This window comes from Eschrichtius robustus, chromosome 19, assembly GCF_028021215.1.
Source record: "Eschrichtius robustus isolate mEscRob2 chromosome 19, mEscRob2.pri, whole genome shotgun sequence".
NCBI lineage: Eukaryota > Metazoa > Chordata > Mammalia > Artiodactyla > Eschrichtiidae > Eschrichtius > Eschrichtius robustus.
This window is the reverse complement of record NC_090842.1, coordinates 61,214,692-61,232,046: the sequence shown is the minus strand read 5'-3', so window position 1 is coordinate 61,232,046 and position 17,355 is coordinate 61,214,692. Positions and strand designations below refer to the sequence as shown.

Genomic DNA, 17,355 nt, shown 5'->3' with positions numbered 1-17,355 from the left:
TTGATTGCAAGTGCGGTGAGGGGCCCTTAAAATTCAAACAGAACAATGAACTTTCTTTTTTTTATATAAATTTATTTTATTTTTATTTATTTTTGGCTGCGTTGGTTCTTTGTTGCTGCACGTGGGCTTTCTCTAGTTGTGGTGAGCGGGGGCTACTCTTTGTCGTAGTGCGCGGGCTTCTCATTGCGGTGGCTTCTCTTGTTGTGGAGCACAGGCTCTAGGCGTGAGGGCTTCAGTAGTTGTGGTGCGTGGGCTCAGTAGTTGTGGTGCGCGGGCTCTAGAGCACAGGCTCAGTAGTTCTGGCGTATGGGCTTATTAGTTGTTCCACGGCGTGTGGGATATTCCCAGACCAGGGCTTGAACCCGTGTCCCCTGCATTGGCAGGCAGATTCTCAACCACTGCACCATCAGGAAAGCCCAGAACAATGAACTATTAATCAGCCATGAAATAGATAAAATAGATGATACAGCTACAACATGGATGAACCTTGAAAATGTCATGCTAAGTGAAAGAAGCCAGTCACAAAAGGCCACAATATTTATAGGATTTCGTTTCTATGAAATGTCCAGAATAGACAAATCCATAGAGACAGAAAGTAGATTGGTGGTTGCCAGGGGCTGGGAGGGAGCAGGGCATGGGGAGTGACTGCTTAATGGGTATGGAGTCTTCTTCGGTGGTGTTAGAACTAGATAGAGATGGTGGTTATACAACATCGCGAATGTACTTAATGTCCTTGAATTGTCCACCTGAAAATGGTGAAATAGTACATAGTATGTTGCATGTATTTTGCTGCCAAATAAGAATGGCTCCCCTGTCAGCTGTTCACCGAGAAGGGATGTGGCAGTGGTATGGGGTGATGACTTTTGTGCCAGAGAGGCTTTGTGGTCGTTGGCCTGATGCTGTAAGGCAGCAGTCCCCAACCTTTTTGGCACCAGGGACCGGTGTTGTGGAAGACAATTTTTCCACGGACCCGGTTGGGGATGGGGGATGGTTTCAGGGTGATTCAAGCGCGTTGCATTTATTGTGCACTTTTGTTCTGTTATTATTACATTGTAATATATAATGAAATAATTATACAACTCACCATAATGCAGAATCAGTGGGAGCCCTGAGCTTGTTTTCCTGCAACTAGATGGTCCCATCTGGGGGTGATGGGAGACAGTGACACCCGAAGTGTGTTGCTTATGTCCAGTCTACTCCGTGAGATGCAGCTGAATTGTCACTTGCCACTCACTGATAGGGTTTTGATATGAGCCTGTAAACAACCGATTTATTATGGTCTCTGTGCAGTCAGACCTCTCTGCTAATGATAATCTGTATCTGCAACCGCTCCCCAGCCCAGCATCACCGCCTCACGTCCACCTCAGATCATCAGGCGTTAGAGTCTCATAAGGAGCGTGCAGCCTAGGCCCCTCGCATGCGCAGTTCACAGTAGGGTTCGAGCTCCTATGAGAATCTAACGCCCCCGCTGATCTGACAGGAGGCTGAGCTCTGGCAGGAATGCGAGCAACAGGACGAAGCTTTGCTTCCTTGTCTGCCGCTCACTTCCTGCCGTGCGGCCCGGTTCCTAACAGGCCACAGACCAGCACCAGTCCGTGGCCCGGGGGTTGGGGACCCCTGCTGTAAGGGCCTCAGGGTATTGAAGAGTTATCCTCTGCAAATTTGGCTCTCAGCCCTGGAGGAGTGCATTCCAACCCGCCTCCTCCCCTGTCCTGACTCTCACTGTTTTGTCCTTCTGGCCCGCAGATGTTGGCTGATGACGCAGAGGCAGGCGCCGAGGATGAGAAGGAAGTTGAGGAGCTGAAGAAGCAGGGCATCAACCCCCTGCCCAAACCACCCCCTGGCGTGGGCCTCCTGCCCACCCCGCCCCGCCCACCTGGCCCCCCGGCCCCGACCTCTCCGAATGGCCGGCCCATGCAGGGTGGCCCCCCGCCCCCGCCCCCACCCCCGCCTCCGCCCCCCGGCCCCCCTCAGCTGCCCATGCCCGTGCACGAGCCGCTGTCCCCACAGCAGCTGCAGCAGCAGCAGGACATGTACAACAAGAAGATCCCCTCCTTGTTTGAGATTGTGGTGCGGCCCACAGGACAGCTGGCTGAGAAACTGGGTGTGAGGTGAGTGCCTGGGGGCTTTTCTGGCCTCAGCCAGGCTCCTCTGTGCCAGGGCCCTGTGGCCTGGAACCTAAACCAGGCAGCATCCTGCCTCTCTCCAAAGCCCTCAGAGGCCTGGTCTGTAGCCCTCTGCTGCTCAACCATGAGCAGGCCTCTGTGTCTCCTCAGGGATGTGGCTGCCACCCTTCCTCTGCAGCCCCTCTCACGGGCACCATTTTCTCCTTCCAGGTTCCCTGGACCCGGAGGACCCCCAGGGCCGATGGGCCCCGGGCCCAATATGGGACCCCCGGGGCCAATGGGGGCCCCGATGCATCCTGACATGCATCCCGACATGCACCCGGACATGCACCCTGATATGCATCCGGACATGCACCCCGACATGCCAATGGGCCCTGGCATGAATCCTGGCCCGCCCATGGGACCTGGTGGCCCTCCAATGATGCCCTATGGTCCTGGAGACTCCCCACATTCTGGAATGATGCCCCCCATCCCACCAGCCCAGAACTTCTATGAAAACTTTTACCAGCAGCAAGAGGGCATGGAGATGGAACCAGGACTCATTGGGGACGCAGGTATGCAGGGCTCAGGGTGGGGGCCAGCTGGGGCTGCTGGGGTCTGCACAGTGGAATGTAGTCAGGAAGATCTGGTTTTTCTTCCTCGGTCTGAGTCTTTGAAAACATGAATCCAACTCCATCTCTGTCCCGTGAGTGGTTGAACGTTTTCAGTGACGTGGGATTCACTACCCTGTTGAGTCTAGGAGGAGTGTTATGATTGCCATCACTATAACTTATTTAATTTCTGTAAGTTTTGCTTGGTGTGTGTGGAGTGGGAGCTTGGGAAGTTAGAGGGACGGGTGTGGAATGGTGTTGAACTTCCAGGCTGAGGTGCCCCCAACCAAAGCGGCCTCCTTCTGGGGTGGTTCTTGGCTTGGAGCTGCCTTGCGACTCTGCTTGTTCTGTCCCCACAACTGACCATCTTCCTTCCTCCTTTCCTTCCTTTCTTACAAAACGAGAACACGTGTTGGTAACAAACTAAACGTCCGACACTCGGGTGCTTGGAAGACAGTAGGAGGTGGTGTGCAGCCCTCAGAAGGACGAGATGTGTCATTGTCGCCAGGGGCCAGGCGTGCTTCTAGGCGTGGGGTCAGAGCGAGCAAAGCACGTAGTCCTTGCCTTAACTTCATCTGAGTGGAGGGAGACCGACAGGAAATGTGTAAACAAGGGCGTCAGCTCATTTCGGCATTGGTCATTGCTGGCGGTGAAATGGGGCACCGTGTGAGGGTGACGGGTGGGGGCCGGACCGGCGGGGTGCGTCACAGCCAGCGGAGGCCTGTCTGAGAGGTGAAGGCGGGGAGGGAGTCGTGGGCTTGGCTTACGTGGCAGCTGCAGCAGGTGCGGAGGCCTCAGCCAGTCACCTTGTTTGTGGAAAACAAAGGTGTCCATGTGGCTTGGAAAGGGAGGACGGGGGAGAGAAGTCCCAGCACACAGGACCCTGCGGGCCATGGCGAGGTGGACTCGGCGGAAGAGTGACGGGGATAGTGGAGGAGCCCAAGGGCGATGGATGCGAGTAGGGGCCGGAGGGGAATCTTGGGAGCTTGTGGGCTGCTCTTGAGTCGCCCTGGGTAGAGGTGAGGTGGGTGGCAGCCGGGAGAGGACAGGGAGCCGCAGGGCTACGTGTGGAGGTGGAGCCATCGGGCCAGCGTGGCCAGGCGGCAGGGGCGGATGCCGGCAAGCCGCTCTGGGTGTCCAGGCCGAGCCAGGTTGGGGCAGGGCAGCACTTCTGCTTTGGCCACGTTAAGCATAAGGTGCCCGTTTGACAGCCATGCAGACGTCAGGGAGCTGACCAGGCTGGAGGTCAGTGTGGGAGGCTTTGGCATCTCAGTTGTGTTCAGAGGCATGAGAGCAGGTGTTTGGGGCAGGGAGCCAGGTGAGTGACATGTTCTCAAGTGAGAAAAGCAGGTGACCTGAGGGGGCTTCCTCCCCCTTTAAACAACGTGTATGAAATGTGCATGGAAAAGGTCTGGGTGGGGAAGAAAACCCGAAAGTCTGTCAAGCTGGTAACAGTTGATATCTCTGGAGTAATTCACTCTAATGCCCATATCATGAAATCTGCCTTTTTAGTACTATTCAGTTGTTTTTAATATATTGAAAAGAGCAGAACCATCAAGAAATTCACTCTTGAATTCCGTGCAGGGGGGACTGGGTGGGACCGTTGTTTAAGGAGTGTCCTCACCTCTGAGCCAGGGTGTGGCTCAGAGCAGACTCGCCCATCAGGTTCACATGTTATGAAGTTCAGGGGCTAGAAGAAAGTGACCTTTCACTTTATGCTTTATACATTTCGTGTATGACGTGTTTACAGATTTGATTACTTTAATCCTGAAAGTTTAGTTTAAGTTACAGATTCACTTTCTTGGTAGTGCTGGCCACATTTTGGCTGCTCAGTAGGGGAGCCACATCTCACGGTGCAGATAGGGGATATTTCATCGTTGCAGAACGTTCTATGGGACAGTGCTAACTGGACTTTGTCTCCGACCCACACACGCGCGCGCGCACACACGGGTCTCCAGGCGTGTCGTTGAAGGTCTGCCCACGGTGCTCCCCTCGTCTTTGGCTCTGACTTGGGTAGGGTAGCGTTTGTGAAGGGAGGTGGCTAGTGCCGGGTGCCTGCCTGCCCTTCGAGAATGAAGGCAAGCCCTTCCGCCGTGTGCTTCCTAGATGCTGTATGGGAGAAACACCCCCCCCGCCCCGTCCCTTTAAATGCAGCAGCACGCTCATAAACGTTTGTGGAGTTAGGAGCCCATAAAGGGAGGAGGAGGAGGAATCAGCCATCAGCCTCTGGGTTGACATGTAGCCATAGCAACATTGTGGTGTATTTTCTTCTCTTCCTTACTAGTCTTTGTTTACCATGGTTGAACTCATATTCTGAGCTCACTGAGAGATTAGGGTGTGTTTTTCTTTATTGATTATTTATTTAAAGAAATCATAAAATTAATGCTCATCAAGAGTAATGAAGACAGATCAGAAATATGTGGAGTAAAAAGTGAAAGAGCCCTCAGCCCCTCTCTCCTGTTCTCATCCCCAGAGGGACTGTTTTCTGTCTGTCTTTTCAAAGCCTTTTCTTTGTGTTTTACAAACATCCGTACGACGTTCCGTCCTGTTTTCACCTCATGAGCATTTGCCCATGTCACTAAACCTCACCGTGAACCCGATTCTCAGTGGCTGCATCCTAGGTGGGACCCTCCCCCCGCCCCCCATTGGCTGCTCCGTCCTCCGCTGCTGGGCTTTCCGTGGGGCCCCTCCTGGGGAGGGTAGGAAGGGACGGGCTACACATTCTCACCCATCGCCATCCGGGGGTGGTTTTCCAGTTGAGGGCACGGGTGGGTCGGAGTCGGTGCCGTGAGGCCCTTCCCGACATGAACCCTCGGTTCTCCCCTGCCACAGAGGACTACGGGCACTACGAAGAGCTGCCGGGGGAGCCTGGGGAGCGCCTCTTCCCCGAGCACCCTCTGGAGCCTGACAGCTTCCCTGAGGGAGGGCCCCCAGGCCGGCCGAAGCCGGGCGCCGGTGTCCCCGACTTCCTGCCCTCGGCCCAGAGGGCCCTGTACCTGAGGATCCAGCAGAAGCAGCAGGAGGAGGAGGAGAGAGCGAGGAGGCTGGCTGAGAGCAGCAAGCAGGACCGGGAGAATGAGGAAGGCATGTGTCCCCCCAAGGGACAGGGGCCTTCCCCGACGGGCGCAGGCCCCCCGGGCCGCCGTGCAGGGGAGAGGTGGGGAGCACCTAGTTCGGGTTTTGTGTCAGAAAGGGACCTGTGGCCGGGGAGGACCCCTGCCCAGGTCTGTGGAGCTGCTGGGGCTGCTGCATGTCCCTGAGAAAATTAGACGTCGGGGCTGCCCTTCTGTGTCGTGGGGTTCGGGAGAGACCCTGATCGCATCGAGGAGGGAGGTGGGCTGGTCCCTGGAGGAGACAGCAGGCAATAGGATTCACCCCCTGCACCCTTACAGAGGAGGCTGTAGGGAGATTCTCAGTCCCCCTTTCCCCAGACCATGAGAGCTAGTCATCGACATAAACCAGTAATAATCACAGGCACAGCTGCCAAGTCTCATGGTGCCGTGCAGTGACCTGATGGTATCCACCCCGGGGTGAAAGGGGGCGGACAAAAACGGTATCTAGAACCTGAAGCCAAAGGCCATGGGTGGCCCTGACCAGAGCCGAGGGGCAAGTGGGACAGTGAGAACAGGGGACAGCCCCCTCCCCTAGGGGCTCTGGTTGCACCTGCCTAGAAAGTTGGACGTGGGCTAGCTTCTGAGTCTGCCCACCTGGCCCCGCCTCTTGTCAGCTGGTGACTGCCCTGCCCTGGGTCGCGGGAACGTTTTGAGGGGCCTGGGAGGCACGTGTCTGTGAGCCCCAAGCGCAGTGAGAGCCAAGGCAGCAGTAGCTGTTCACAGGCACTCAGAGCCAGGCCTGCCATGTTGGGGCCTGAACCTGCCCAGGAGGTGAGGAGGTGGCGGCAGAGCCCTGGGCTCGGAGTCTGAGCTCAACCCTGGCTCCGCCCCCTATCTTATGGCACTGTCTGTGCCTCTGTTTTTCTCATCTGTCAAATGGGCATGATGATAACGCTATATCCTGGGTGTTTGTGACAAATAAGACAAAGCACTTAGAATGGTGCCAGTACGCGGGGAAAGGTCCATAAACGATAGCCAGAGACCTGCCAAGCTCGGTGCTTGGCCTGCCTGAGCTCACTGGCTCTTCGTGGCGTCCTGTGGTGGGGGTGGGGTGTTTTAAGAGAGGAGAAACAGGTTCTGAGAGGTAAGAGGCAGGGGAGTGGGCTGCCATGGGGTCCACGAGGGCTCGTGGCGGATGTGGTGGCCGCTCACCCTCTCCCTGCTCCTTTCTGCTTTTTCTCAGGTGACACTGGAAACTGGTACTCAAGTGATGAGGATGAGGGTGGAAGCAGCGTCACCTCCATCCTGAAGACCCTGAGGCAGCAGACGTCTAGCCGACCCCAGGCTTCCGTCGGGGAGCTGAGCAGCAGTGGGCTGGGGGACCCCCGCCTCCAGAAGGGACACCCCACAGGAGGGCGGCTGGCTGACCCCCGCCTCAGCCGGGACCCCAGACTTACCCGCCACGCCGAGGCTTCCAGCAGTTCAGGCCCAGGTGACACAGGACCCTCTGACCCTCGACTGGCTCGCTCCCTGTCCACCCCCAAGCCCGAAGGCGGCCTTCATTCCAGCCCCGCAGGCCCCAGTGGCTCCAAGGGGTCTGGGCCACCCCCTGCAGAAGAGGAGGAAGGGGAACGGGCCCTTCGGGAGAAGGCTGTGAACATTCCCCTGGATCCCCTCCCTGGGCACCCACTGCGGGACCCGCGGTCGCAGCTGCAGCAGTTCAGCCACATCAAGAAGGACGTGACCCTGAGCAAGCCGAGCTTTGCCCGCACTGTGCTCTGGAACCCTGAGGACCTGATCCCCCTGCCCATCCCCAAGCAGGATGCAGTGCCCCCCGTCCCTGCGGCCCTGCAGTCCATGCCTGCCCTGGATCCCAGGCTGCACCGCACCGCCACCTCGGGCCCCCCCAACCCCCGGCAGCGCCCAGGCACCTCTACAGATCCCAGCACATCTGGCTCCAACCTGCCTGACTTTGAGCTCCTCTCTCGCATCCTCAAGACTGTCAATGCCACTGGCCCCTCGGCAGCCCCTGGCCCCGGTGACAAGCCCAGTGACCCCCGAGTGCGGAAGACACCCACCGACCCCCGGCTGCAGAAACCAGCAGACTCTGCTGCCTCCTCCCGGGCGGCCAAGCCTGGCCCCACCGAAGCGCCCTCTCCAGCTGCCAGCCCCAGTGGGGAGTCCTCCCCGCCAGCCACCGCCCCCTATGACCCCCGCGTGCTGGCAGCCGGAGGCCTGGGCCAGGGCAGCGGGAGTGGGCAGAGCAGCGTGCTGAGCGGCATCAGCCTCTACGACCCCAGGACTCCCAATGCGGGTGGCAAAGCTGCAGAGCCGGCCGCTGATGCAGGCACCCAGCCCAAGGGCCCTGAGGGCAACGGCAAGAGCTCCGCCACCAAGGCCAAGGAGCCCCCATTTGTCCGCAAGTCCGCCCTGGAACAGCCTGAATCGGGGAAGTCCGGGGCAGATGGGGCCGCAGCCACGGCCACAGACAGGTACAACAGTTACAACCGGCCCCGGCCCAAGGCCGCTGCGGCCCCCGCCGCCACCACTGGCGCCCCGCCAGCAGAGGGCGCTCCGCCCCAGCCCGGCGTGCACAACCTCCCGGTGCCCACCCTCTTCGGGACCGTGAAACAGGCACCCAAGACGGGCTCCGGAAGCCCATTTGCTGGCAACAGCCCGGCCCAAGAGGGTGAGCAGGACGCTGGGTCCCTGAAAGATGTTTTTAAAGGCTTTGACCCCACTGCCTCCCCCTTTTGCCAGTAGTGTTAAGCCGGAGTCGAGTGCTCCCTGCACCCAACCCTTCCCAGGGCAATATTTAAGGGCAGCAACCAGAGTTGGGGACTTGGGGGGAGGGGGGAGGGGGTCTGGGTGTTCTTTCTTTTCTTTTTTCCTATTCTTTTTTCTTTTCTTCCCCCCCCCCCTTTTTTTTTTAAAGTAGTACTTTCTTTGAAACATATAAATTGTATATAACCATCTTTAACTTCTGGTCAGTGCTGCGGGGCTCCTAGGCTCCTGCCGAGAAAACCTACATGGGCATGTGTACAGTTGCGAGTCCCCTGGGCCTCAGCCCCAGCTGGCACTCCACCTGGCCTGGCCAGGCCTGATTTTCAGGCACTCCTTAAAGGCTGGGGCCCCAGTTTGGTGGCTGGGAGTCTGGTGGGTTTTCTGGGCAAAGCTTGGCCCTTCCCCCCCTATCCTACCCCCCCCCCCCGCCCCCAGGACAAAGGGAACAGCAGGCGTCGAGAAGGCACTGAGCGCTGCTCACCCTGTGGTGCATGAGCAAGAAGAGACGGAGCCGAGATGGTGGGCAGGACCCGCATGGAAGCAGGTCTAGGCATTTCTGCGTCTCCTCTGCAGTGTGCAGGCCATGATGACCCGCTTCAGGGGCCAGCGGAAGTGAGAAAGTGTCAAGACAGAAGGAAAAGAGAGCCTTTGGAAGCTGCCTGGGCGGGGAGAAACAAAGTCCTTTTCCACTGCTGTCTCATCTGGATTCACACACCGGCCTCCTTGCCATCCTCCGTCCAGAGTTCATCCCAGAGCAAACCAGCGCCCTCCAGCCTGCGACAGAAGACTCCGGGTGAGAAATGGACCTGGAGTCGGCAAGGCTGGTGTGGCCAGGAGCTGCCTGCGAGAGGCAGAGCGCGCGCTTTCCATCAGCTTAGCCCGTCCCGTCCTGTCTTGTCCCGGCCATGCCTTTCCCCCTTGTGCTGGGCTCTGTCCTGGGCTCAGAAGGCAAAGCTCCCAGTGAGCCGGCCCCGGCCCTCTGGGGACAGCTCAAGGATCCGTGGCATGGCCACGCCACCAGGCTCCTGATGGAGGGATCCCTGGGTGGTTCTCGGCAAAGTGTTTTGCTTTCTCCGCTTTCTTCACACCTCCTTGCACCATATTTTTAGGGCCCGTGGTTTTGGTGTGTTTGGTTTTCTTCCAAGCCAACAGGTGCATGGGTTCAAGGCGTGTACAGAGTTGGATTTGTGGCTACTTCCAGGAGGGGGCCTGAGGACACGGTGGGAGACTAGCCAGGGCAGGGTGTGGGCTGCTGGGCCCTCTCCAAGAGAGGGACTGGGACCCCCACTGTGGGCAGGGGCCATGGGACCCAAAGCCTGTATCCTACTCTCCTCATCCGGCTGAGCCGGGAAGGGAGCATAGATGCCTGCCCAGGCTCCCCCCACCTCCCCCAAGACCCTGGCTGAGGTCCCATCCTGTCCACAGAACCCCAGAGGAGGCCCACCCCGTGGACGTGGCCTGAGGGGAACTGGGCAAGGCCTGTGCGGCCAGGGCTCCTTCCCGCCTGTGTGTCAGTACTTGCCGGCTGTCTCCTGCCTTTTTCCTCCTCATCCCACCATCTCAACCACCTCGCTTAAGGGCCCTGACTCTTACTAATAATGAGGAAACATGGTGTCCCAGCCAAAGGGTTCCCCCTCCCATCTCCTTGGGGTAGGAGGTTAAAGAGGGTTCAATACCAAACGCCCTGCCCCAGAAGAGAAATAGCCATTGAGTTTGGGGCCAGAAGCAAGGGCGGGAGAGGCAGTGCGCCATGATCAGGTTGGTTTGGTTTGTCTTTGTGTCTTTTTGTTTTGTTTTAAACAATCATCAGTGAGATTTCTCTTCAGCCACCAGTGTTGGCCTTGAAGCAGAGGGCTGCAGCCCTTAGTGTTTGTAAAATAAGAAAGAATACACAGTGTGGCTGTGGTTGGGTTTTTTTTCCCCTCCTTTGAGAATTTTTTTTATAAAAGCAAAATTAAATACTTTTTTAAAACTGAAATCTGTGGATGAAATAGAAGCTGGAACCCTCCTGTTGGAATATTCAGCCTAAGAACCTCATGGGACTATGAATTCACCCGAAATTTTCATTTGCCATCAGGCCGAGCTTTTAAAGAAAAATTGTTCTCTAACCAGGATTGTAACAAAAGTGTAAATACTATTTCAGAGTTGAAAGTTGATGGTGCAAATATGTATATAACGTACTGTATTTTTACAATGATCGTCGCATGACTCTATTCCACCCCCTTTTTGTACTCCATATCTGTCTTCCAGAAATGTCACCTGCCCTTTCTCCTGTGGTCTCTTAATCCAATAATTGTATTACTGCCATTAAAGGATGCAGTTATTTTAAAAAGCCTGTGGGTCTTGTTTCTCCGTGCTGCCCCCACCATCCCTTGCCCCAGAAATGACGGGGTGGGGGTGAAACCTTGAAACCAGGGTCTCTTCTCGGTGGCCAGTCCCAGGGTGACATTCATGATGACACTGTGGGAATGGTGCCTCCCAACCGCCTCAGCTTCCCTTAGCGGCTGACGACTGCATTCCACAGTGCCTGAGCTCTGGCTCCGGGCCAGTCTCGGCCTTTAAGGACACAGATGGCCCACACAGGCATGGTCCTGCCCCCGCACAGATCACAGAAGAGGCCAGTGATGAACTCAGGACAACTGGGCTGGCTTCTAGGGATGAGAAACGGGAGCTCTCTAACTGCTGTAGACTGTTTGTGTCGCCTCAAAATTTATATGTTGAAACCTAGTTGCCCAATGCAGTGGCGTTTGGAGGTGGGGCCTTTGGGAAGTGATGAGGTCAGGAGGATGAAACCCTTACGAATGGGGTTAGTGCCCTTATAAAAGAGACCCCACAGAGTATCTTCGCCCCTTCCACCGTGTGAAGATGTGGCAAGAAGACAGCCATCTGGGAACCAGGAAGAGGCTCTTCACCAGACACAATCTGCTGGCACTTGATCTTGGACTTCCAGTCTCCAGAATTGTGGTATTTTGTTATAGCAGCCCCAGCGGACTCAGACATTACCCACTTGTTAACCAGGGGTCTTCTCGGGGGAAGCCGCACTCGGCGAGGGTGAGAAGGGGGCAGGACTTGGCCTGGAGAGTAGCCATGTCTTCTTTGGAATTGCTTTGGTTTCTGTGTTTCAATGGGCTTCTATTAATTTTCCATGGCTGCCATATAAATTATAGAAGCCAAGTGGTTTAGAACAGGAACTCGGGGAGGTGGGGGAACAAAAAACAAAAACAGGAACTTGTTACATTACAGTCCTGGAAGTCAGAAGCGTGACACGTCTCACTCGGCTAAAATGTAACGGTTGCCAGGGCTGCCTGCCTTTCTGGAAGAACAGGGAGATTCTGTTTACGTGCTTTTTTTCAGCTTCTGGAGGCCACCCACCCACCTTGCCTCGTGGCCCTCTTCTGTCTGCAAAGCCAGCAACACCACATGTCTCTGGCCCTTCTTCCATTGTCACATCTTTCTCTGACCACAGCTGGGAAAGGTTCTCTGCTTTTAAAGACCCATGTGATTAGATTGGGTAATCCAGATCATCTCCCCATCTCAAGATCCTTCATCACATATGCCGAGTCACTTTTGCCATGTAAATTACATATTCATGGGTTCTGGGATAAAAACATGGACATCTTTAGGGAGCCGTCCTGCCCTTTAATTGGGATCCTGGGTATTTCTCAAGAGAAGGGTTCTCACAGCCCTTACACTGATTGCTGGTCTAAGCAGGTAAGCTCTAGGTCTTGGTCAAAAATTCAGGGTTCAGCCTTTGAATTTCTTCTAATTCATCCACATCGAGTAAGGATGATTTCACCGGTAACTCAAAACTCCAATTTGGGGACTTCCCTGGTGGTTCAGTGGTTAAGAATCCGCCTTCCAATGCAGGGGACTCAGGTTTGATCCCTGGTTAGGGAACAAAGATCCCACATGCTGCGGGGCAACTAAGCCCCGCGCGCCACGAATACTGAGCCGGCACACTCTGGAGCCCACGTGCCACAACTAGAGAGAAGCCCACGTGCCGCAAAGAAAGTTCCCGTGTGCCGCAACTAAGACCCGACGCAGCCAAAAGTAAATATTTTTTTAAAAACCCAAAAAACTCCAACTCAGCTGCCTTAAACAGGCAGGAGTCCATCATCTTAGGTAAGAAGGTAGGGTGGTTTCAGGGTTGGTAAAGTCAGAGTTAACTCCAAATTCACTCAGGTTCAGCCCATCTTTCCACACTGCCGGTCTGGGGCAGCAGTACCCCTCGTGATGGCAAGATGGCTAGAGCATCTTCCAGCCTTCACCTCCTCACCCAGCCAAGTGCAGAAGCAGAAAAGAAACTTTCTATGTGTCTATGAACAAGGAAACGCTTCCTGGAAGTCCCTCAGTCTTCTTTTCAGGTCTCATTGGCTGGATTAGATGGTGTGCCCCTCCCTACGTTGGTCCATGGCAAGAGGGGAAATAGAGGTCTGACATCCGGTTCTTAGACTAAGCAAAGATCCAGCGTCCTGGGGCCCAGCACATGGCTGCTTGGAAGGTGAACATGCAAACACCCGTGGGGCTCGTGCAGGAAGAAGGCAGTGCAGGAGTTGGAAGCTGCAGCGGCGGTACAGGCATCATTCAAGTGTTTGGAGCATGGACCTTCTCTGCACCAGAGCCTGTGCTTGGCACCGGGCTCCAGCAGGAATGACCCACTATCTGGGGTGAGGTGTGCAAGGAGAAGGAAGGTGGCACCTGGGGCTTGGGAAGTTGGCAGGTCCTGGAGAGCCTTGAAGGCTGTGTTACAGACATGGGCAGGGAAGAGCTTGTATTCAAGTAACGACTGGAGTCAGAATGTTCCATCTGGCGGAGGTGTAGGACATGGGTTGGCCAGGGCAAGATGGGGTGGGGGTAGGGCGAGTGGGGAGCCTGGTGGGATGACAAAGCAGGAGGATCAAGGGGCTGGGCATCAGATGGATTTGAGACTCAGAGAGTAGCGCACATAGGAGTTGTATCTGGGTCAGATGTGGCAGGTGACAGAGATGAGGGGTCAGGACAGGATGTCTGAGGCAGCCCAGAGGAGGGCAGTTTCCTTACTGAGGTGGCACATGCGAGGAGGAGGTGGTCTCGGAAGGGGCTGAGTGCAGCTTTGGACCTGGAGCTCTGCGCTGCAGGCTGTGAGAGGCCCCTCCACAGAGCTGGTCATCAAAGCTGCGGGAACGGATGACGTCACTCGGGAAGCACGTGGCTCTCTGAGCAGCAACGCTGTTGGAGGAGGAAATGGAAACTGAAACGGGACAGGAGTGGCCATCAAGCATCGGCTGGTGAGTGGGGCTGAGAGCCTTCCAATGGATGGGACGTTGGGAACAGCAAAGAATGCCAGGTGTTCCTCGGGTGCCTGCCCTGCCCCACCACCTAGATTCTACAGATGTGAACATTTACTGTACTTGCTTCATCATACATTTAGCCAACTGTCCATCCCTCCATCCACCCATACATCATTTTTTTGTTTTCTTTGTTTTGTTTTGTTTGCTTTGCATGTGGGACCTTAGTTCCCTGACCAGGGATCGAACCCGTGCTCCCTGCAGTGGAAGCGCGGGGTCTTAATCACCGGACCTCCAGGCAAGTCCCATATTTTTGGATGCATTTCAAAATAAGTTCCAGACATCAGAACACCCTAAATCCTGCAGCATGTGTATCATTAACCAGAGTTCAATATTTATTTACGTTCCCTTTTTTTTTTAAGGTGGAATTTCCATATCGTGAAATGCACAAATCTTACATATACACTCGTGGAGTTTTGAGAAATGCATCCATCTAGGTACCCCAAACCCCTGTGAATCTAGAGAACAAAGTTCCCTCATGCCCCTTCCTGGTAATTCCCTGCTCTTACCCTCCCACGGACAACCACTCTTCTGGTTTCTTTCCTTCTTAGATTACTTCTGCATCCAAGTAATCTTGGATGGTCGGTGCCTATATCGGCAGCTCATTGCTTTCATAGCAGTGTAGTGCCCCCTTGGACGGTGGACCACAATCACTCCCTCACCTGCTGAGGGATATTTGGCCATTTCTACTTTGGGGCTGTTATAAATAAAGCTGCTGTAAACATTTGTGTACAGGTCTCTGTGTGACCATAGCTGTTCATTTCTCTTGGGTAAATACCTAGGACGGAGATTGCTGGGTCATAGAGCAGGTGAACACTGAGTTTTATGAGACTGCCAAACTGTCTTCCAAACTGGTCATACCATGTTACAATTCCCAGCACAGTGAATGAGACTTCCACTTGCTCTACATCTTTGCCAGCACTTTATTTTGTAATGTATTTAATATTACTATTTTTAATTGAGGTGAAATTCACATAAAATTAACCATTTTACAATGAACAATTCAGTAGCACTTAGTACATTCACAATGTTGTACAGCCATCACCATTTTTTTAGCTCCAAAATGTTTTCACCACCCCAAAAGAAAACTCATTATTAAGCATTACATCTGAAAAGATCCTTTTTCCAAAAAAAGGTCATATTCATAGTTTCAGAGGCTTAGGATGTGAACATATATTTGGGGGGGGCCACACTTTAACCCCCTACACTACTCTTTCAGCTGGTTCCAAGGATGCGGGCAGAGAAGGGTCTGATGGTCCTGCAGGACCTTACCAACTCCCTCTGACATCTGTCCTGGGATGCGTGTGCCATGCTTGCTGCTACTAGAGTATTTCTCACCTAGCAATAAAACCTTTTGGATGAGATATGATCATTCAATAAGATCCCTAGGAACACTTTACTGGGTATTTGCAAAAGACCCACCTAGGGGAAAATGAGCTAGCTGCTTTTTCTCCCAACAGCGTTGTCCATGGTGTGAGCCTGGTGAGCATTTCTTTTTTTTTTAAGTGCCAATTTTTTTAAAAAATTTATTTATTTATTTATTTATTTATGGCTGCATTGGGTCTTCGTTTCTGTGCGAGGGCCTTCTCTAGTTGCGGCAAGCGGGGGCCACTCTTCATCGCGGTGCGCGGGCCTCTCACTATCGCGGCCTCTCTTGTTGTGGAGCACAGGCTCCAGACGCGCAGGCTCAGTAGGTGTGGCTCACGGGCCTAGTTGCTCCGCAGCATGTGGGATCTTCCCAGACCAGGACTCGAACCCGTGTCGCCTGCACTGGCAGGCAGACTCTCAACCACTGCGCCACCAGGGAAGCCCTGGTGAGCATTTCTTAACGATACTCGGAAACAAATTTTTTTTTTTTAAATAAAGTTATTTATTTTATTTATTTATTTTTGTCTGCGTTGGGCCTTCGTTGCTGCGCGCGGGCTTTCTCTAGTTGCAGCGAGCGGGGGCTACTTATCGTTGCGGTGTGCAGGCTTCTCATTGCAGTGGCTTCTCTTGTCGCGGAGCACAGGCTCTAGGTGTGCGGGCTTCAGTAGTTGTGGCACGTGTGCTCAGTAGTTATGTCTCGTGGGCTCCAGAGCGCAGGCTCAGTAGTTGTGGTGCACGGGCTTAGTAGCTCCGTGGCATGTGGGATCTCCCCGGACCAGGGCTCAAACCCGTGTCCCCTGCTTTGGCAGGCGGATTCTTAACCACCACTGTGCCACCAGGGAAGCCCAACAATTTTTTTTTTTTTTTTTTTTTTAAGATTTGGAGCGTATCAGTTGTATTGGTAAGGACGGGCGAGTTTATGCTGCAGAAACACAGACTCCCAAACCTCAGTGGCTCATCCACAGGTCAGCAGGAGGCTCTGCTCATTGCAGTCACCGAGGCACCCAGGTTGGCTGAAGCACTACCCCTGGAACAACTTGGCAGCAGCGAGGGAGGTGGAGAAGAGGCCACCAGCTCTTAAATGCTTCCTCCCCAAAGCCAAGGACTTTGCTTTGGCTACGTTTCATTAGCTAAAGCGAATAAGGGGGCCAGCCTAACTTCAAGGGGATGGGGAGGTGCAATTCTACCAAGTGGCCAGGAGGCAGAGAGCTGGAAATATTTGGAGACCAGGACTAATGTTTTCCACATCAGCCCTCCCCATTTCTCTCCAGGCATCCCTCATTGTCTGCAGGTGCCATGCCACGGGCTACACTGCCAGCGGAGGAGGTGTGGTGGCTTGGATCTCTCACCGCAGGGAGCGTCATTACCTTAAGGCCTCGGTTGCTGCACCCAGAGATTCACCACCAGGTTTGTGTGGAGGCCACGCCCCTAAGCCTGTTCTAGCCAATGATTGAGCTGGGGGTGGGCTGGGGTGGGACCCAGGGATGAGGGTTTGTTGGGCCGGGAGAGGGAGAAAACTGGTGTCTCCTCTAAGGACCCTAATCCTATTGGATCAGGGCCCAAACCTATGACGTCATGTAACCTTAATTACCTCCTTAAAGGCCCCATCTCCAAATACAGTCACATTGAGGGTTAGAGCTTCAACATAGGAATTTTGGGAAGACACAGTTCAGTCCTTAGCGCCCACCCGGTCCATTCCACCATATCCCCAGTAGCCCACCTGAAAAGCAAAAGCTTTCACATTCTTTCTTATTTCTTCTGGTGGTTACTCTGTTTCTCTCGAAATATGTCAACTTTAGGTATTTCCTGCCAACTTCCTGCTCCCTTCCCTCCCCCCTTACTTTCAGGCTGCTCTTCTAAATACTATGACAGCTCATTCTCTGTGTCTGATTCTCTCAACCAGCAGTGCCCACTAGAATGTTCCACAATGATGAAAATGTTCTCTCTCCGGTGCTGTCCAATATGACAGCCACTGGGCACGTGTGGCCACTGAGCACTTGAAGTGTGGCCAGTGCAACTGAGACACTGACTTCTTGTTTTTAAGTTTAAATTTAAAGAGCCACATGTGCCCAGCGCCTGCCACGTTGGACGGCACAGCTCTAAACCC

At 54.4% G+C, this 17,355-nt stretch overlaps 1 protein-coding gene across 8 annotated transcripts in view; it reads left to right on the top strand.

Annotated features, from left to right (window-relative positions):
* ZC3H4 (zinc finger CCCH-type containing 4) overlaps nt 1-10,885 on the top strand; it is a 42,567-nt gene extending 31,682 nt beyond the window's left edge. For 5 of the 8 annotated variants that reach the window (XM_068527701.1, XM_068527703.1, XM_068527706.1 and 2 more), the window contains 4 exons: nt 1,747-2,111; nt 2,337-2,680; nt 5,549-5,800; nt 7,013-10,885. In XM_068527701.1, coding sequence (XP_068383802.1) covers nt 1,747-2,111; nt 2,337-2,680; nt 5,549-5,800; nt 7,013-8,532 — 2,481 coding nt within the window. In that variant the 3' untranslated portion in view covers nt 8,533-10,885. The remainder of the gene's footprint in view (nt 1-1,746; nt 2,112-2,336; nt 2,681-5,548; nt 5,801-7,012) is intronic. The other 3 variants (XM_068527705.1, XM_068527704.1, XM_068527708.1) reach the window with 3 other exon arrangements.
* Nucleotides 10,886-17,355: the final 6,470 nt, after the last annotated feature.